Genomic DNA, 22,902 nt, shown 5'->3' on the forward strand with positions numbered 1-22,902 from the left:
ATTCAAAGAGGATAGTTTGTTTTTTAAGTGCTATATAATTAATTATCCAGGAATTCAGTCTCAGAAGTGAAAAGAAGGAAATACTAACCTACAAAATTCAGCATATTAATTTCAATTCCCCCCAAAAAACCCTCATGTGATATACAGATAGAGAACTAAACAGAATATAATTAGTCATTTTTTAGTTTCAGTGTTGAAAGAAAGACGGAACTCATTATATAGCTTCACGGATAAGACTCCTACTTTGCTTAGGAGGGAATGTTAAGTAATACAAAATTCTCTGTGTAAGTATTCAAGAACATAATCATGACCCCCATAGTAGAGCTAGAGAGAATTCCTACAAAAGGATGTAGGCTCTTCAAAGTCATCTTTTAGTTTGTCTTGGTAAGAGGTAACTCTATAGATATGGACTTCTCTGAAAAACTGCAGAACCAACTAATAGAAATTTAAAATTAAAATGGGGATTCACTTTGGGAGAAAAAGAAAAATCACTATTATAGGACAAGCTTTCATTAGAAATCCAGCCTCACATTCAAAGCAGTAAGGTGCCTCCCTTAATATAAATATTTAACACAGATAACCCTGTAAGTTTCTACAGTTATTAAAAGAAAATGGTTTTGTGTGGTATCTCTACACATTCAAAGGTTGAGCATGTTCATATCCCCTTGGAGGTTAAAAGTTCAGGACTAATGGAGGGAGACAGTATATTAGTGGGGGACACAGCATTTTATTAAACAGTTCATTAATGGCCTGAGAATCCGTGTTCAGTATATTGTTCCCCAAATTGAAGAAGTAAGTCCCTTCTCTTTGGCAAGATCAGGGCCCCAGTCTCCCTAAAGAGAGTGATGAAATGACTAGCATTTCAAAAACAGTCATTCTCTGTAGATGACATCTGGGAATCCAACAGCTTATATCTAGTTATCTCAACAAAACATAAAAATTCTTGATATGTGAAATACAGTGGTAAACTCCAGGGAACAAGTTCCTACTCTGACCCATGCTTGGATAGGGGGCCCTCTGTGGTTAATTTGTGGGGGCAACATGAGAGAGAATTTTCTACAGGGTGAAGTTCAAGTACCGTACTCAGAATCTGCACAGTAAATTCTGAAGCATGACATTTTAATAGGGTAGAGGAAACAGATGTCGTTAATTGGTCATTGTATTTTTAGAGGACAAAAGCATAGAGATGGAGTGAGTGTTTTAAAATAGAATTACCAAATGCCTAATAAAATGTACATTTCTGATGTATTCAATTACTTATTCTCCATAAGCACAAAGATCTTGGGCTTAAATGCATGCTGCATGCATTCCAGTAGAGGATTATTTGTATTCTTTTTTTTTTTTTAAATTGAAGGGGAAAAATTAAATGCAAAACTTTATACCAATCTGCTTACCGTTGAAAAGTGAACTTGGAAGCTGGGCAGGTAATTCAAAATTAAGGTTCCCAGAATGGTCCTCAATTTAGCTGTCTAGCCACATCCAGTAATTAGTATTACTGAACTCACTTATAATGTCTTAACATCAATAGAATAAGCTGCATATGTACCAAGAGGCCAAAATTATGGGGAAAGTGGGAGTCATAACTTTGAGGTTTAAATTCACTGTGTAAATTCTCTATCATAAATATGCATTAATGTTGTGATTTGCATTTAATAAACACACTTTAAATCTGAGGTACTAAGCCTCATATACACTTAACATATAGCCCCATACATCACCTCATTTGTTCACTTTTCTATCTTCCCTTTAATGTGATCTGTTTAGAGAAATTAAAGCTCTTTGGAAGGCACAAAATGAATGCACTAGAAAAGAAGATACATAATCTAATGTTGGCAATTTCTTTTTTTCCCTTTTGTCAGCTTTTTCTGCCAAATAACCTTGAAAAACTTTTTTTTTAATATCAATGGAAGTCTAAAAATAGGCTCATGGAACAATATGTATTGTGAGACTGGCTCCTGTTATGGTTTTTATAACAAATGGCATCGTAGGAAAGCATTTTCCTCCAAATGATGACTTCCTGGAATACATTATCACTTAGCGATTACCCAGAGTATGCTCCATCAGTATGTACAAAGTTCAGTTCATGGAGCCTTTTTTTACTCTGAACACTCATGCAGGGCTCATTAAAATGACTAGCAGAGTACCGTGTAGCACCTTGATTCATTAAAAATGCTATCAAATTGAACTGATAACACAGATGTGTGAACAGTGCTGTCCAAAAGAATATATTAACTGGGAGAAGAACTCCATAGAGAGAAAATAAAGTTTCAAATCAAACTCAGTGTTTCATTTCATTAAACAGGACTAAGTTAATAATCTAAATCAAAGTAGGCTATTTAGAAATGTCTCAAATATTTAAGGAAAAATAAACAAGATGAAGTTACTAGAAGATCACAGATATTGAGAGAAAAGATATATAATCTATAACAGTCCTCTCTCATTTTATAGAAGAGATAATTGTGGGGTCCAGAGATATTACATTATTTGTCCAGAGTCACACAGCTAGCAAGTAACAGAACTAAGATTTGAAGCCAGGTCTTCAGATTCTCAATTCACAACCTTTTGCCCTGAAATATTCTAGGGCTAAGAACAAATCTAGTAGGACAACTTAATGAAGTTAAGTGGCAACTGGCAAGAGACATCTATAACAAAATAATTATATGTTCTTTTAAATCTTAAAATGACTGAATAAAGATTGCTCCTTAATATGTGGTTTCATTGGCATAGGGAACTCCTGGTGTGGAAGGAAATTCCTTCTGCCAATGTTGATTAGTGATTTTGAAATTCATAGTCTTAGAGAGCTATCTGGGCTGAGATATTAAGTGACTTCACCATAGTTAGTGTCAGAGGTAGCAGGCCTTAAACAAGCATGCACATTTCTCCAAGACTAGCCCTCTCTTCTTTATGCTATGTTATGATGCATATTGAAAGGCCTATGTCAATATTTTTCTTTTTTTCTCCAAATGTTTTTAAATTTTTTTTTAAAAAGTCTTTAATGTTTAATTTTTTAAATTGTGAGTTCTAGATTCTCTCACATTCTTTAATTTCTTGCCCCATCCATTGAGAAGGCAAGCAATATGATATCCATTATATATATGCATATATATGAAGTTGTACAAAACCTATTTCCATCTTAACCATCTATAACAGTATTTTTCAAGTCTGCCACTAAATATTAATAAAATTGGTCCGATTTGTATTACTTAATATTTCTTAACTAAGATAAGTAGGCCAGAAATAAAATGCCAAAGTATCAATTTCAACTTATATATTAAGACATATCAGTACAGCTGATGTGAAATGAAAATATTGGGATGGAATGAAGGAAAGAAAAGAATACCTCCAAATGAGCATTAAAAATGTAGAATGGTTTAAAACTAAGCAACATCATTAAAGACTGGCAATCTGGCAAGAATTCACAGTGTCCCCCCAATGTCATACTTAAAAGTGGGATCAAATCCTGTCTTCATGGATGGAGTCTGGTGAAAGTGATCCCCTTTGGATTCCATGAGGGAATAAGGCAGAAGCAAAAAGGATACGAGGTATTGCAAAGAGTTGAGCAAACACATGAAAGGACGAACCCCAAGCAAGCTGCCAGGGAGCCACGTAGGTCATGACAAACTGTAACTTGTGAAGCAGGTCTCCAAGCTGAAAGCAAAGGAAGAAAAACAATCCCATTAATACCAGTAAGGAGACAATAAAATGTGGTTGGAAAAGTATTACTATAATTTTAAATAAACTCTTGAGTCAACGCACTGAGGTTGGACAATCAAGCACTTGAGACTAATTATCGATTGAACAATACTCTATAAGAATGTCCTTGGAAATGGCCCTTCCCATTATCCTGTGCTGGCCCAGTCATTTGGTGTATACAGAGAATTGTGGGAGGGACTAGGGGATGGGGTGAGGTGAGACTAGCCAGGGTCACTTCTGGGCGGGAGATGAAGAGGTGAGGTCGTGGATATTCTGATTCCATCCCCTTGACTTCTACCACTGAAAACCAAGAATAAAGACTTTTGATTATCCTGACTCTGGCTGATTCTAAGGTATCCAGGGTGCTAATGAGGTCATCACAAATCAGTCTATCAATCAGTGTTTTTGAAGTATCTACTGTGTGCCAGGCACATAGGTAGCAGGGCAGCTAGGTGATGTAGTAGTGAGAGCTCTGAGCATGGAGTTAGAAAGAATTTAAATTCAGCCTGAGACATTTACTATCTGTGTGATCCAGGGCTAATCACTTTACCATGCTTGCCTCAGTTTCCTGAAATGTAAAATGAACTGGAGAAAGAAATGACAACCTAAAGTAGTCACCTTGAATTGGGGTTACAAAGAGTCAAACATGACTGACAATGACTGAAAAGTGCCAGGTGTTTTAGAAGCACTGGAGAAACAAAAGCAAAAGTAAAAGCAAAAAATAGTTCAAACCTTGAATGAGTTTAAGACAATATCTATCTTGTAATTACATATTTTGTGAATGTATATGCATTTTTAAACTACACATTTAGTGAATTATATTTAACTATACATTAGTTATATTTGGGAAACTATGTTTTATAAGGACAGCTAGGTAGTGTATTTCAGAGTTTCTTAAAATTTTCCCACTTGTGACCTCTTTTTTGCCTAAGAAATTTGTATGTGATCCTGGGTATACAGGTATATAAAATGGGCATAGAGTTTACTAAAAATAAATCATAATTTTATGACCCCCACATTCAGTGGGATTGCAAATCAGAGTTGAAGAATCTGGGGTGTAGGGGACAGGGTGCCAGGTCTGAAGTCAGGAAGAATTAAGTTCAAATCCAGCCTCAGACTGTTATTAGCTTTGTGACCATGGGCAAACCACTTAACCCTCTTTGATTCAGTTTCCTTGTCTGTAAATGAGCTGGAGAAGGAAACAGCAAACTACTCAATTATCTTTACCAAAAAAACCCTGGCTAGAGGTCACGAGGAGTCAAATTTGACAACAATGATGCTTTATAACAACTCATCTCTTCTATTAGAATTTAAATTCATCCTCATCAGAAACATCCCAGTGTCTGGCACATAGTTAAGTGCTTAATAAATACTTCTTGATTGATACATGTATAGGTAATACAAAATAGATACAAGTGAAGGGGGGATAGGAGAACATTAGTAACAGAGGAAATCAGGAAAGGCCTCAAATGAATGATGGACACTTGAGCTGAACCTTGAAGAAAAGAAGGAATTATGGGAGAAGGAGAAGAGAGAAAAAATGAACAATTCATTATTAGTAAGGTGTAGTAAAACAATCTCCCTCCCTGCTGGGTCTTATCTCATGTCTTCCTTTTTCCTTTCTCTTGCACTTGAGATAGGGTGATAAATTGATCAGGATCACCCCTATCTATTGAAAGATTTGTTTCCATGCTTGGTGCAAGCCCCAGCTCTGCTATATCTCTCTGATGCAAGGGGGCTGGGGAGGGGGAGTAGTCACAGCTGGTGAACAGACATTTCTGGAGGCAGAACTTCCTCCTTTCAAATGAAGCCTTTTAGAGCTAAATCCATATGCAACTTAATCATCACAGAAGCTGTTGAGATTTCTGTGTGTTAATTTCCTTTCATAACTTCAGCTGTTCTTGCCAAGGAAACCAAAACCCAGACCACTGAGTCACGAATTGCAAAGTATTTTAGAAAAACAGGATAGAACATAGGAGGTGTGATTTTTGTTGGGCAAGCCAACACAGAGGAAAAAAAATAGGTGAGAGGGAGAAAGAAGAGGAGAGATGGGGCCAAGAATGGATAACCTAGTGGAGAATCTGACCGAATCCCTACCAGATGCTCAGCAGTACAGACTATAACATTTAGCATAAAGTCTGTCACACGAGAATAACCAAGCAATGAAGTATACTGGATAGTGAGACCTGCTTTGCGGTCATGGATTATCAATCTATGGTAGGAAACTATATACACTTGTAGCTTCTGGCTACAGTCAAAAACTCTGTAGACTCTATTCATCAATAATGGGAAAGGCAAGTGACAGATTGTATCTTCCCAGACTTGCTAGTATATGAGAAAACAAAATACCACTTATAAAAAATACACTTGAAAATTTTGTTTGGTTCTGCTACATAACAGTAAATTTGCAGAGAAATACCAGTGAATATAGGCTGTGTATGGAATGTTGACTGGATAAGCTACTGGATAGCTATTTTCATTAGTTCAGGGATTGGAAAGTAGAACCAATGAAGAAATATTCAAAAATTAAGTAAAGAAATAAAAGGCTATCAATGAAACTTTTATCAAAAATGCATTGAAGGAATAGAAAGTTTGGAAGGGAACATGAACAAATAGGACAGTTTGGGCAATCATTGTGCTAATTTAAATATAAGCCTTTAAAAACTATATACAGAGATGTACAAAGTTTCTCCTTTTCTATTGAAGTGTTCATATCTGTTAACATTTCTTAAACTGTAAAAGAAAAGGTTTCAGGAAGAGGGATGATCACATCCTTGTTTGAAAGGGCAGCTTTGTGGTTTGGGGATTCCAGTATTTTAGGGAAGCCAGATGGTATAAAGTGGAATTAGCTAAGACCTTCTCCAAAAACCACTACCTTACATTTACCTGATTTACTCAAATCTATAGACTTCATGTAGGAACTTCAGTGAAGAACCAAAATTTGTGACTAAGGACTGGAACATTTCAGCAAATCCCAAGCTTTTGTTATAACAAGAAATACAATCTAGTAGGCAGAAATTACAAAAGATCTAAAAAGGTTTTCCAGTGGACAACTGCCTAGGACTTTATAAACCTAGACTTATAAAGGGTTTTTGGTGATATTATTAAGAGAAGGAAAAAGACAAGGAGAAAGAAAGGAAGAAAGGAGGGGAGACACAAGTCCTAAGGAGGGTTAGAAAAAAGAAAAAGGAGAATGGAAGAGGAAAAAGATATGTGAACATTTTATATTTAAAAGTTTCTTCAACACTATACTTTTGTTGATTAATTTCAGATTGTGGATATTAAATGGCTCTCCAGGCCACTTCTGATTTAATTCTGGCATCATTTTGGTTTTCTGAAGCCATGGTAGGAAAAACATTTTCTGTTATTTTGTGTTACATTAGCTAAATATCCCATTTCTCCAAGGTCCCCATGACATCTACCTGTCCTTTCTATTTCATTCTAAGTGGTCAGGTGATTTATCTAAGACTATGCATTCAAACATAATGATTTATATGAGACTATGCATTCAAACAAGACAATTCTACATACAGAGCCCAGATTTGCAGACTCCAAAGTCCTTGGGGGTAATGCAACAGTCATTATAAATGTCTTTCAAGTATTTGTAAGGTTGTCATGTGGTTGAAGCATTAGACTCATTGTAATTGGTCCCGGAAGACAGGCCTAGTAACAATGGGCATAAGATAAGCAGCAGATTTTTGACTCTTCCTAAGGAAAACATTTATGTAATTGGTGGTTGAGAAGAGAAAGGAGTCATGGGATTTATAGTCCAGAGGGGCAAGAAATAGTTCTCAGCACTGAAAGAGATTTGGGACTGTGATAATTTTAAGTCAAAGGTAGGCTTGAGTTATGTCTAGAGTGGTTGTTGTTCTTCTCTTCTTTATTCTTTTTCTCTTCCTGCTCCTCCTCCTCTTTCTCCTCCTCCTTCCTTTTTCTTCATTTTCTTCCTCTTCTCTTTGTCTCCCTCTTTTCTTCTTTTCTTTTCCTTTCCTCCTCCTTCTTATTCATCTTCTTTCTTTTCTTCTTCTCTTCTTCTTTGTCATCATCTTCTTTTCATCTTTGTCCTCCTTTTCCTCTCCTCCTCCTCCCTATCCTCTTCATTCTTCCTCTTCCTTCTTCTCCTTCTCTTCCCCCTGCTCTTTCTCTTTTCCTTCTTCTTCTCTTCTCCCTTTTCTTCTTCCTCCTCCTCTCTACTCCTTCTCTTTCTTTTCTTCTTTTTCAGAAGGCAATCAGGATTAAGTGACTTGCCTAGGGTCATACAGCTAGTTAGTTTCCAAATGCCCAGGACTTCTTAAAGGACTTCATGCAAGTGGGAGAGGCAGACTGAAACAAAAGGAGGGGGAATGGTAAAAAACCAGTCAGCAACAGCAATCCTTGCTTAGAAATTAATGAATGAAATTAAAAAGACATGATGGCACAGGAACAAAAACTGAAAGAAGAGAAAACGAAGGGAGGTTTAAAATATAAAAGGCAAGGGATAAATCATAATGAGCCATAGGGACCTTCAAGCAGCTTGAAACAGATGTTTTAGATGGAAGCTATTGGTTTTCTTGATTTATTCAAAAATTGAGTGAAGCTCTCCCCAATTTCTCAGCTTTCCCTCTCTATGGCTAGTGGATAACAGATATTATAATACATACACAGTTTGTTTCTTTTACCTAAATATTTTCTCATTTTGCCTCAAACAAAAAGAGAACATGATAACTAGAAATACACAAAATTAAATTAGGTCAGAGAGCTGAACTTCTGTCTAAATGTTAAGGATTTTCCTAACTAGGGGCTATGAACTATTTTTATTGTACTAATAATTTTCCATTTAGCATAATGTCCATAAAATAGCAAAGAAAGAGGCTGCATGGGCAGCCTTATATTGCTTATAGATTAAGGGTCAGCTAATTTTTGTAAGGAATGTGCCTAATTACATTTCATGACTTATAGGAGAAAGGAAGGGGAGGGAATGTTAAAAAGGAGAGATGAAGTCTAGGTACGATTCTGTTCTGCCCCTTGTAGAAGGGAGGATGGAGCACAAAAAATTTTAGTGAACGATTTCTGTAGCATCATTCACTAATGTTATAATTATTAGATATATCCCAGACTAGAATGTTTGATAAGGCTGTAAGTGGCTTTTTCGTTAGCAGTCTTTAAGCAAAAGCAACATCTGAGGATCTGATAGAAAAGATTTCTAAACAGATATGGATTACTTCTTTCCAACCCTTAGATTTCAAGATTTTATAAAACCCCTGACTGCTACTCCGATGCTGCATTATGAAGTAAATAAGATCCTTTAAATACATGCTATTTTTACCTATCGTCATTTCTCAGATAGTGGAGCTGAAAACCACAGGTGTTAACATTAAATAAGATGTAGAAACCTATATTTTAGGCAAAAGTCAGGAGAAGTGGGGTCATATATATTAACCCATTTATCTATGTTTAAACATAATTTTCCACAGCCCTTTATGATTTTCCTCTGGAGATACAATAAATACTTGCTAGTATTCTGCTGCTAACATAGTGTTCTCTGAAGTGTTGAAGACCAACTTTAGTCAAGATGACTCATGTTTAGATGAAAACTGAAGTCAGAAACCATAAAGTTAAGTTTGCTTTATAAAATATATAGCCCCCAAAGGTTATTAAAATGAGTCATGGGTTTTAAAATGTTTCTATCACTAGGTTTTTAATGTATAGAGTATCCTGGGAGAATTTTAAGCTACCTTCAGAGCACACCAATAAGTAGGTCAGGCATAACAGCTACAATCAGACAAGCAGCCCCAGGGAAAGCCTCATCTGCAAGTTTAAGGTTCTAACAAGTTAAACTTTGCTGCATTATGATTAAATGAATCTATTATAATTATTTTTTGCTTAGCACGGCAACTTGTATTTAAACATAAGCAGCAACAGCAATCAGACATCGAGGGGACTGAGCATGGGGAGTCTCCTGCTTTAATTGCCGTTAAGCCCTGGGGTACCTTGATATCTCAGGCAAGTCACTCAGTTTTTGCCTTGGTTTGTCCTTTAGGAATAGAAGGAAGAAAATACTGACTGTGCCTTGTTTAAAAGAAATAAAGTTACACCAGCAAAAATATTAACACAGAGAAATCTGTACTATATCCATAGCCATAACAGAAATGAAATTTTCTGAATCCAATTCTTCTCATATTTTACATGTAAATGTAATCTTTACATGTAAATGTCATTATGGTCCCCAATATAGTTTTTCTAGGTAAGAGATGTTTTTAGATGGTTCACTGGATACAATGAAGACAAGAAGACCCCAGCTTGAATCCTATCTCAGACATTTAGTAACTGTGTAAATTTAGGCAAGTCACTTAGATTTTCTAAATTTCTGGAAATGGGGATAATAGCAATATCTATTTCACAGACTTGTTGTGAGGATTAAAGGATCTAACAGATCTAAAAAGCTTTGCAATTTTAGAATATTATATAAATATTAGATATTATTTTTAGTGATAAGATTAACACAATAGTCAGTGCCTTAAGCTTTTATTGTAAGAAGAGGATGAGAAATAATATTTTACAACATACTATTGAAATCTAGCTGGGAATATCAGAAATAAAAATTCTTGAGCTGTAGAAATGTATCAGTTCATCTCCCTCAGTTTAGAAATGAGGAAACTCAAGATTAAACACTGAGTCAATGGCCAAGGAAGAACTAGAATCAAATTCTTCAGAATAACAATTCAAGGTTTTTCCCACAATATAACAATTCAATATAGTATGGTCAGCCAACCAATTATCTATAAGCATAGATTAAGCTCTTACTGTTTGAAGCATTATAAAAGTATTGCCATTATAAAGGCTATCATTTTTTGGTATACTGTAAGGATAAACTAATCTGAAATGAAAAGATCAAGAATGACAGAATCACAGAATGTGAGCATTGGAAAGTATGTTTGTGACCATCTTGGTACAACTATCCATGAAAAGAATCCTTATAGCATACTCAAGAAGTGGAATGGATTTTGGGCTTTGATGCTTGAAGAAAGAAGGGGAAAACAATGAGTTCTCAGGACAGTTTTTCTACTTCTGGGCTTTTCTACTTCTAATTGTGAGAAAATTTTCCCTTTCATTGACCTTAAACTTACTTTTTTTTTTTAATAACTTCTTATTTTGTAACTTTTATTCTATACCTAAACTGAATAAGTCAAATCCCTTCTGTACATGACAGTCATTAATAACAATTTTAATGTCTCTAGTCTTTTCTCCCAAATCTTTTCATCTACTTGCTAAATATGCCTACTTCCTTAAGCTTATGGGGTCATTCTTGTTCAAATGAGATAACACAGAAGTTAACAAAATTATTATATAAATGCTATCAATGATCATGATATAATTCTTATTAATTGTGGATTTCTGGACTGTGTTGAATACTTGAGAAGTTACCAGCATATAGGAATATGTTAAATATAGATTGTCACAAAATAAATCAAAGACATTGCCTATAGGCTCATCATTGAAAGGGCTCTTGCCTATGTACTCACTTCAATCCCATCTGAGAAGTTTATCACTATCCCTCACAAGAGCATTTTCCAATACAAGAAACAGATGCACCAGGGCCTGGTTATTGCATACTTTGCTATAGTATTATACTTGGTCCATATCAGTCTTTTTTCTTTATTAAAGCTTTTTATTTTTCAACACATTAACCCATGCAAAACTTTGTATTTCAATTCCCTCTTTTTCCCACCCCTTTCCTAGTTGGCAAGCAATCAATATATGTTAAACATGGTAAAATATATATATGTTAAATCTAATATATGCATACATATTTATATAATTCTCTTGCTGCACAAGAAAAATCAAATCAAAAAGGAAAAAAAATGAGAAAAAAATGCAAGCAAACATCAACAAAAAGAGTGAAAATGTTATGCTGTGATCCATACTCAGTTCCCACAGTTCTCACTCTGGGTGTAGATGGCTCTCTTCATCACAAGACCATTGGAACTGGTCTGAATCATCTCATTTTTGAAGAGAGCAAAGTCCATCTGAATTGATCATTATATAATCTTCTTGTTGCCATGCACAATCACCTCCTGGTTCTGCTCATTTCACTTAGAACCTCCACAATGTTTTAATCTTTTAGAACATAGCACTGACCTTTCTTTGTGTATCTTCCATAGAAGTCAAGATGTTTTAAAAGAAACAAACAAAACCCTGAAAAGTTTAAGTTCATAGAATGATCCTTTAGGAGGAAGAAAGTCTAAGGAATTTAGATTAATGATGATGATGATAACAATGGCACACATGGTGTATTGATTTGGGACTATTTGACTCAGCCTCTTTTTTCAATAAGAGAACTTCAGGAGGACTTTTCATCCAGTCAGACAAGTCATCATCTGCAAAAGGGCAGTAGTGTTACACTGGGAAAGCTCCACTATGGGGCTATAATGAGTTTCTGTGGCACAGTTCACAAGGAAAGCATTGTATCAAGTATGTTTTTTTGGGGAGGGTCTTTTTATTTTGCTATGTTTTTGTTCAAACTTATGATTTTATTGGTCTAGGAAGCCATCTGGGGAAATGCCCTCCATTGATGCAGGTTAGCAACTTATCTGTAGCTTAGAGTGTTGGATAGTTATGTGGGGCACTGCCTGGCTTCCCATGGTCATGCAGATCATACACATGAGGGACAAGCCTTGAATTCAGGTCTTCTGGACTGTGAGATTAACAGATTTCCATGATGCTCTGCAGCTCTTCACTATGTAGTTGGATACGAAAATAGCTAGATTTTTAGTTTATGATCAGCAATAATTGTAGGAATATGAGGCAAATAGGTGGCTCAATGGATAATTTCAAATCTGACCTCAAACACTTACTAGCTTTGTGACACTGGGTAAGTCACATTACTGCTCATCTCAGTTTCTTCAACTGTAGAATGGAGATAATAACAGCATCCACCTCCCAGAGTTCTTATGAAGATCAAATGATAGATTATTTGCAAAGTGGTTAGCACAGTACCTAGCACATAATTTGTATTATAGGAATGTTTATTCTCTCTTTCCCTATCTTGGGGAAAAAATCTGATGCTTTCTGCACAGAAGTCCATAAATAATTCATGACCATTAATAATATCATCAGTGTGAATGATTCCTCTTTTGATGTAGATTGTAATTCTATTGTGCCTTAGTATAAGTTACTGTGACTGAAAATAATCTATCACCTGGAAGTCAACATGTGACTGCAAAGTCAGAACTTTGAACATATGATTGGTTGGTTGTTTTTCTTTGTCCTTGAAGAGGACCAAATTGACATCATTACAGTTAAAGTGTGTTTGAATGTGCCTGATCAGACATATACAAGTTTGGAATGCTCTGCCACAGGGTGAACACAAATAATTCCCCATGAACTTTTGGGGTAGCTTCTCCAACTTTGCACATCTCAAATTTCTTCTGGCTAATTCAGTTCTGCTTTGCTTATAGAATGGTTCTGTGCCAGTGTCTTCCACGTCATACAACTGATTCTAAAGTTCTTTTAAAAAAGACCTTGAAAGTGTACTTGTATCACTTTTCCTAACCATCTCATGAGGATTTGCACTGTGCAAGTTTTCCATAAAATAAGTTAAATTTTTTTTTTTTATCAAGCATACATTGGACCTGTGTTCTCTGCAATAGAAATGGAATATTTGGCAGTTTAGTTTGAGAAAGGGCCTCAGTGTCTGGTATCTTTTCCTGCTAGGTGATCTTCAGAAGCTTCCTAAGGCAATTCAAATGGTCAGAGATGGGACTCCATTAGAATAGTCTTAAAGACCTCATGCCCTCTATACTCTCCATGCTCCTGATGACTTCCATGCTATATGTATCTGTAGTAAATGGTTCTGATAACATTACTAATTACTAATGTTATTCATAAAAATAAGATTAGGTGACATAATCAGTTTAAGGTGCTTGTCCATAGACATGCGATCTATCTATCCGTGTGTGTGTGTGTGTGTGTGTGTATGTATATAAGCAGGAATTATATAGTCATTCTGATTCTGATGTTGGCATTCTATCTACCCTGCTTTGCTACCTCTTACCTTGCACATAAATGTTGCATAGTAAATTCTAGTAGAATGTAGGCCTTGAAGGCAAAAATTTTTGTATGCATATTAATGTTGGAACAGAATAGGTGCTTAATATAAACTTATTGACTCATAATCAATGGAATAAGTTTTTTTGAAGCAAAACAACAACTCAGACCATTTTTACCAAATGTTTTCTTTTGCTTTACAAATTGCACTAAAAGTAATCAGAGATTACTCTGAGAAGTTATTTTCTCAAAATTTCCAATTTATAAAAAGCTCCTGCTCCCCAAGGAGTCTTTACTACCCCATTCATAAAGTTTTCTTACTTGAATATTATACAACTTCAAATAAATCAACATGCCACATGAATAATGTTCTCACAAACATGTAGCACACTAACCAGTTTGGGTCTTACCATGACGTATTTCTTCTTAAAATGCTCCTATAACTCTCAATTACCTCTAAGATAAAATACAAATTCCTTTGTGGGCATTTTAAACCCTTTAAAACCTGGCTCCATGCTACCTTTCCAGATTGACACATTATCACTTCCTCCCCAGATGTTTCTTTTTCATACTCTACTTGCCAACCAAATGGGATTGCTTACTATTTCTATTAATGACATTCAGTTTCCCAACCTCAGTACTCAGTCTCTCTATTCTATTCTCATCATTATCTCTTTGAATTCCTAGATCTATTTATAGCTCAAATAAGTTACTTCCTCCTACAAAAGTTTTTAACTGATTCAAGTTATTAGATTCTCTCCAAATGCCCCAAAGGTGCTTTGGACTTAGCTGGTATATGATATAGATAGGTGCTAAAATAAGCAGAGTACTGGCCTGATATCAGGAATACCTCAGTTCAAATCTGACTTCAGACATTTACTAGATGTGTGATCCTGGATAAATCACTTAATTTCTGTTAACTTCAGTTCCCTTAATTGTAAAATGTGGATAATAACAGTATCAACCTCCCAGGCTTATTGTAAAAATCAAATGAGATAATATTTGTAAAAAGCTTGGCATAGTAGGCACTTAATAAATATTTGTTCCTTCTCCCTCAATCCCTCTCCCATATTTTGTGTTTAATTATCTGTGATCTTGCTGATTTCCCCCCCCAGTAGAATAGAAACTCTTGGGGACAGGGACTTTTTTATTTTTATTTTTATATCTCCGCATTACAGCATATTTTTTTGGCAGAGAGAAGAAAATTAATAAATGCTTTTTGTATTAAGTGAGGACTTTTAACTGTGATGGAAAAATATCCTTTTAAAAAACTTGTTCTTCCTTTGTGTGAACACAGGTATAAGAAGGAAGAAATGGTGGGTAGCAGAAAGGATTTCTTAATCTCAAAGGCCCACAGATATAATCAACACAGAGAGATATTTGCAGAAACCCTCCCCTGTTTCAGAACAGTTGTGTTTGCAGCAATGACACATTTAAAACCCAAGAACACAAGATGTGATGGAAATAGCGACACCTTTATAGTAAACAGTGCCACCAGCCATTATAACATTCTGTTGTCATACTTTAAATAGAAATTCATTCGGATCAGCTATGAACAGATTTTATACAGCTTTTATTTTCCTCTCCTTAGACAGTTTGAGGACTCTGTTTTTATGATGCATGTCTCACTCTTAATGTTTGCCTCCCAAACTCTTAAATCCCAGCCCTATTAAAACACAATAAAAATCACAAGTTGGAGTATGATTATGACATGCAAAGAGGAACAAGTAAGAGTTGTAGACATCTGGTATTTTCAACACAGTTAAACAATTGAATTGAATTGAATTGAAAGTGAATTCATGTAGTGCCAAAATCAACATGCATTTATTGAGTACCTGTATTTACCAGGCATGGTGCTTAGTACTGGAGGAATACAAATGAAAAAAAAAGCCTTTTTCCCTTCAAGGAGCTTATATTTCTTTTGATTCTTTTGCAACATTTATGTGGAAGGTAATAGGCAACATAGTATAGAGGATAGAGGACCAGTCATAGAGTTGGAAACGTACTAGCTTTGGAATCAACCATGAATAAATCACAATTTCACAGAGTCCCAGGTAAGGATAAATGAGCATAAGCTGCCGATTTGCGTTGATGAAAGGAGTTGTTATATGAGGAACTCACCACATGGATGACATCACAAGTCTGAACCTTTCTTCCCCACCCTTATTGCTGCCCAGTGTGCTTGAAGAGGAACAAAATGACATCACTATGTTGAGTTCAAGACACAGCGTGTCTAACTGTGGCTGAGCAGACCAATATGAGCTCAAAACACTGCCACAGGTAGGACACAAATAATATATAAAGACATTTAGGGAAAAGATATTATCAAATCTGTGCATTTCAAGTTTCTCCCCAACCAAAAACATAAGACATTTCCCCCTTTTAGAATGCATTAGAATGAAACAAAGAAAACTGCAGTGAAGACATCATTTTAGATAGTTCTAAGAATGCCTCCAGTTCCCCATATTTCAAAGTAACCTAATTTGAAAACATCTTTTCAAGTTAGACACAGATACATAGATAAGACTTATGGCTTATATACACAGTTGACAGGCTTTGTATAAATATGCAAAACACCTTAAAGGAAGCTATCCCATGAGCACTGAGATGGCCCAGTTAAATATTGCATTTGCTTACTAATGCATTTTAACTTGTACTTTAAATGAGATATAAAGAAATTGAATTCATGTATGCCATTTTTCTTGAAAGACCTCAAGTTTTTCTCACATCAGCAAATGCATTAAGCACTCTTAGGCGATGGAAGTACAAGGATGAAAACACAAACATCATTTCCCCTACCTTCAAGAAGCCTACAATTTAATGGAAATATACAATATGTATATAGATAAGTATGCCCTAAGCTTAGCAGCGATGAGGGCAATGAAAGATATAAAGTGTTTTCTGAGGAGTATTTGAGAAGGTGGAAGTGAAGACTTTTAGGCAGCAGCTGGGTCAGGGAGAATCTCTTATAGTATAGATGGTTTAGGTCCCATGTTGACTTTCTCTTTCTGTCCTAGACTCCTTGCTTTTGGTCCCCCAGAGTAGTAATCTGCTAAACCTCATTTTATTCCCTATTACTAGGCTGAGCTAAATAGGAAGGTTCCTTCAGTCTACTTCCCAGAGATTTAGCTAGCAGGGTTTGGAGGACCTGTGCCATGTCCCACAGAGGCAATTCTTAGTACTTAGAAGTGGCAATGATAAATTGAGGTGGTTGAGAACTAACAAATACTTATTGGAGAATCTAGAGGATCAATTGAGGGTTAGAAGCAAAGGATAAAAGAAAAGTTCCAATGGACTTTCTAACTTTTTACAGTAAAGCTGGGGTTATTTGGAGTACAGGGATACTTTAACAAGCAAATAAAATAGTAGCTTATGAAACACTCACTTGAGGTATTACTATTTTGGAACATCAGCCTTTTGTGGAAACAAGCAAATTCTCATCAAATATTCCATTCAATATAAAATGTTCTTAAGTGGGACTCAAAGAATAAGCTAAGTAAATTGTGCTAAAAGGATACAACCGATTCATTGCCAGGATTTCAATAAGCAAAAAACAACTAATGATGTAATTGTGGAGGCTTGAAAGCATGTTAGGCTTAGAATAATACTGGAAATGCGAAGTGAAATTCCCATCAGAATTCTGATCACTTGGAGCAGATAGATTCACAAGACCCAAGAGTTTGGCTAAGGACACGTCTGAAGCTATCCCAACAAAGACAAAAGCATGAGTTTCATGAAGTGGATGTCTAGGCTTCACTGAATATAAAAGGTGAATTGGGGTTCTATTTTCTGGGAGAAGATGGAAAATCTCATCACCAAGTCTTGGTTGTCTTCCTGCTGATGGGAAAGCTCCCTGGCGCTGCTGGCAGTATGAAATCCAGTGGGAAACTAGATTGGGAGTAGAATAAACTGCCTACTGCAGCTGGCGGTCTGAAAGAACATTGGATCTGAAGTTAAAGGATTTGATTTTAAATCCTCCCTTAAATAGCCGAGCAAGTCACTTACCCTTCTGAACCTCAGTTATCTCATCTGTAAAATAGGAGGGGAGAAATTTGGACTAAATAGCCTCTAAAATCTCTTCCAGCTCTAAATCTATGATCTCATGACCTCAGACATTTAAGGATGTGGATGACTTGAGGAAAAGGGAATTATTCAAAGGGGCAGAAAAGAAAAGGAATTCCAGTTTTAAAAAGTTATTTGTGAAGTGCAGTTTGGAAAAAAAAAAATAAAACTAACAGGAAAAATACAAAGGATTGGATAATGCAGTGATAAGAGCACCCAGCAGGAGTAAGACTACTTAGGCAAATTAGCATGGTGTTAATGAAGGGAAATTTAGTAATCCCTGGTTCTTTGATTAGCAGATCTTATGCAGTAAGACAGGTTCAAACCTGTCGGAGAACATGACAACCAGAAAATATTAGGTGAGTTCATATTTTCTAATCACTAATTAGTGTATCCATCCATGCACATAAAGTCATCACTACACATTGAAATTGTCTAATATACCAAGAAATGAAAAGAGGAGAAGTAACCCAATTCTTGAGCATCTAGAAATTAATGTCCTTGCCCAGAAAAGATGTCAGAAGATGAATAAGGGAAGTAAAGAAGGTGGGACTTCACCTGCAAATTCTTTGAAACTGAGTAATGAAGGGAAAAATTTTAAGGGAAATAGAAAACATGAAAATAAAGAATGTATTTTCTGCTACCTGTGAAATTCCCTACCATAGTGAAATGGTGCATAAAATGTCTCCCCCTCTATTGCTGTCTCTCTCTATCTCTGCCTGCCTGCCTGTCTGTCTGTCCCTCACACACACACACACAGAGGCACAAGTTTCCTTTTACTTTTATTTCCTTTATTTCTAACAAAATTGTTCTACCTCCATTTCATTACTCCCTCACCTTCCCAATCTCTCTCCATTTCTTGCTTATTGAGTACAGATTTTCTGCATCTCCTACTTCAGACCCTTTTTCCTTCTAAAAGTATTTTATCATGATTTTTGTTGGTTAGATTTGTGCTTTGGTGCAGGGAGAAAAAGAGAGATTCTCTTTCCCCGTAGCATTACAAGGCCTATCAATTTCTCCATATGGCTTCTATCACCAAAGCATCCCACTGCTTTGACCCATATACAATTTTAGCATGCAGGAAAATCAAATAATGTTAACAAATGCAGCCATGAGCCAGATTTCTTCCTCTCTTTGATTTTTGTCTTATAATTCCCTCCTGCTCCACCCTTCTGCATAACCTCTGTACTCCCCTTGGTTTGCAATTACATTTATCTGGCAACCATAAGCAATGAGATATTCCAATAACTGAAATTTCCTGATAATTGGCTTTTTCTGTGTTAAAACTTTTATTTTAACCTCTGTCCATGGAAATCTTTGTAACAGAATCCTAGAATCTAGATGCATATGCATTTTGTCTTTAAAAATACTAAAAAAGATCCCTAACTTTTTTTTTTTAATTATGAACCTCTTTACCAGTCTGATGAAATCTATGGATCATTTTTCAGAAAAAAAATCTTTTTAAATTTGTAAAATAAATTATGTAGAATTACCAAGGATACAAATTATGTTGAAATACATTTATCAAAATATTTTTAAAAGACAAGTTCACAGACTCCAGATTAAAAATCTCTGATCTAAAATAAGCATTTTCATATACAATAGTAGTACAAAGAAGATTCAGCATGAAACTTTCATAGCCCATATATTTTAGAAAAGTTTGGAAGTGGAAAAGTTTGTATAATTAATATAAATTCCCCTTTACATCACTTGTTGTTAAAAGCATGTGTAAAGTGAAAATAAATGGAACTGGTATAAGACTTCTGCATAGGTACTTCTTTGCCTTTTCTACATTGGCTGCCCAGACCACCACTTCTTTTTTTTTTTTTCTTTACTTCCTAACTCCTAGATATATTCTACCTAGCTAGAGAGGATATGGAAAAGTGACCTCTGAATAAGCGAGATGTTATTATGTCCCTTGCTCTGAAGATCCATTACCCCTCCAGGAATACATTAAAAAAAATTTTGAGGGCAGGGATTCTCATTTTCATCTTGGTCTCACCAGTATGGAGTCAGTGTCATATCAGTAATATCACCACAATAAATCTTCATTAGCTTAAATTGGATAATATATTTAAAGTGCTTTACAAATTTTAGAATATAGTACATTTGTTATTTTACTATTATTACTAGAAACAAAATGAATTGTTATGGAATGCATGCCATTCCCACTAAGGACATTTTTTCACACATAGCAGAAGTACTAGAATTTATGATTTTCCCATTCCACCCCTTCACTCAACAACAACAACAAAACAAAGAACAAATTTAAGAAAATATGGGGAAAATCCAGAATACCACACTCAAGCTAAACTTTTGGTAAAATAAGTTTCTATCTACCTAAGGTCCTTAAAATGTGTAGGCAAATTTATCCGATCCAATAGAATATTCCAGTGTACATGCATTCAACAAATTATTCAAAATGCCAATAGCCATAATATTAACTACTTATTCCTTTCCAAAACAACTACAACTAGGAAAATTCTAACCTGGCTCCTCATTAAGTTGATGTATCATTCCTGGAAAGTCTTCTGGAAGTTTTGTATTAGCTCCCATATTAACTGCTATGTAGAAGGAGGACTCTCAGGATATACTAAAGGGAGTCAGAACAGGTTAGTTTTCCAGTCACCTCTGAGCTTCCATTCCCTAATGTAGTCATGGATCCCTGGGAAATGTGTAATGGGTCTTAAAGGTATATCTGCTTGCTCCAGAAACAATTTGTGAAAACTCCTAAGTGAAGATGCCAAGATGTACCAGAAGGGCACCTAGACTTAAAATTAGTAGGCAAGAGTTTTCATCTTCTAAGTATCATTTACCAGCTGTGTGACCCTATGCAAATCATCTAGTTTTTTGGAGCCTTCTTCTCTTCTTGTGCAGAAGATAATAATAATTGAACTATCTAATTCCTGGGGGCTGTTGTAAGAAATTTATTTTGCAAGCTTGAAGAAAACTATATAAATAGAAATAATTATTATTATATATTATAACTTACATAATTTATATATTATAATTTTTAGAGTGCTTTAAGGTTTTCAAAATACTTTTATCCATTGATCTTCACAATAACTCTTTGAGGTAGCTAAGTAGTACAGTGGAGAGAGCCAGAAAAATTTGAGTTCCAATCCAACTTCAGACAACCACAGGCAAATCATTTAACCTGTCCCAGACTCAAGTTTTTTCAATTATATAATGATGATACTATTAGCTACTCCCTTCTAGCATTGCTTTAAGGACCGAAAGAGTGCTTGACACATAATAGATATTTAATAAATGTTTATTTCTTTTTTGTGCATTATTATTATCAACATTTTATAAATAAGGAAACTGAGGCAGGTTAAGTCATTTGTCCAGGGTTACACAGCTAGTAAGTTTCTGAGGCTGAATTTGAGCTCATCTTCTTGCCCTAAAGGCCAGTGCTCTATCCACATTGTACTACCTGGCTGCCATATTAATATTGACATATTAATGTATAGTCTAGGTTCCACTAAGTTTTGGGAGAAACTAGGGTAAGGGCTTGTAGAAATCTAACCTCAAAGTTTCTCCTTTGAGAAATTAAGCATATTGATGTTTGATAATCACAATATGAATATGTAACTTTTGAGCAATAGTGATGAAAAAATGGGCTGCATCAGGAATTGAAATCTAAGTAATAGAAAGTTAGAGGAGGAGGATTTCTGCATAGCACTTCCAATATCCCAGAAGAGAATTGAAATAATTCCCTCAAAGTGAGCAACATGAATATTTCCTTAAGTCTTACTTCTTTTCTTCTTAGGAATATTGCAGCATTATAAATTTGTATAGTTTAAAAGAGATTCATTCTTCTGGCATATTTTGTGGAAGAGTGAAAATAGAGATAAGAAGACAGACATTTGGGGATTTCATTCATTAGTCCAGGGTGCCTTTGGGGCTGTCTCAGTGCTTTTCCTCTGTCACGTAAGGTAGTTAATGGTGTCATAACCAACAGTTGCACAGGACTGGCCCAGTTGTGTGACATTCCCTCATCACTACCAGGTTATCTACACCTAGAAACAGATTTTAGTTTACCCTTCTCTAGCTTGTAAGGAAAGACTTAGCCCCCTACAGAGAAGATAGCAATACACTCACAGCTGAAGAACCACCTCTGTTGGTCTTAAGCTAGCGCCCCAGCTGTGCGAAGGACAGCAGGACAGCAATGAGGCGGCAAAACAAGATTTACAGGAAGTCAAAGAAATCAAAACACGCACCATGAAAAGACAGCTAGGAGAACTCTAAGTGACCCAAGCATGGAAATGCAAAGCCCTCCCTCTCACCCTCACTTTCCCACTGTGAATCATCAACTCTGTAAAAGAGATTAAAAAAAATGACTCAACTACCAAATCAAGTTAGAATGCTCCTTTAAGCAAAATCCAATTATTCTTCTCTTGAGATCTTCAAATCAAGTCAAGGCTATTTATCAAGCAATTATTAGGAATTCAGCCCCATGCTAGTTGCTTTGGGAGGGGGTGAGGTAGAAAAGAAAGAAAAGACATGGCTTCTGATTTCAAGGACCTTACAGTCTTTTGGGGGTTGCAAAATTGATATATACTGTGATCACATGAACCCACTTTGACCCTCATCTGATACTTTTTTCTTTTCCTTCCACCAACAGACCCTAGAATTTTACTCGCTGTGATCTCCTGCTGGTTTCTATCCCTGCCACCATCTTACTTTTTAGGACTGGACTCCCTACTACTCAGCTGACTCTACAGGACAGGATATACCATTTCCCCCCATTCTTCCTTGCACTGTTCTTTGACTACAGCACACAACTCTTTAGTGTACTTGTTTAAAAAAAAATTAAAAAAAACAACAAAACAATTTACCACAGCATGTAACAGAGGAAATAGGTTAGGAAGGGTGTGAGGGTGAGAAGGGAGGTTTGCTAGATCTTAACCATAAATTCTAGGAGAAAGTTTATGAATTACAGAGGCTTTAGGAGCTAATTATTTGCCCTACATTTGTGGCTATGAGGAACTAAAAATGACCACTTTTTATTTTATTTTCTGGAAGGGATATTTTAGAAGAATGCATTTGACAAAATTCTCAGCAAAATAGCTGTTATATAATAATGTTATATAAGGTAATAGTTTGTAAATAACTGAG

At 35.7% G+C, this 22,902-nt stretch overlaps 1 protein-coding gene across 4 annotated transcripts in view; it reads right to left on the reverse strand.

The window, feature by feature from the left end:
- Nucleotides 1–22,902, reverse strand: part of PCNX2 (pecanex 2) — a 370,349-nt gene that overhangs the window by 116,040 nt on the left and 231,407 nt on the right. For all 4 annotated transcript variants that reach the window (XM_074262410.1, XM_074262411.1, XM_074262409.1 and 1 more), the window contains exon 22: nucleotides 3,540–3,648. In XM_074262410.1, coding sequence (XP_074118511.1) covers nucleotides 3,540–3,648 — 109 coding nt within the window. The remainder of the gene's footprint in view (nucleotides 1–3,539; nucleotides 3,649–22,902) is intronic.

The sequence above is a fragment of the Sminthopsis crassicaudata genome, chromosome 4 (genome assembly GCF_048593235.1).
Source record: "Sminthopsis crassicaudata isolate SCR6 chromosome 4, ASM4859323v1, whole genome shotgun sequence".
In the NCBI taxonomy this organism is placed as follows: Eukaryota; Metazoa; Chordata; class Mammalia; order Dasyuromorphia; family Dasyuridae; genus Sminthopsis; species Sminthopsis crassicaudata.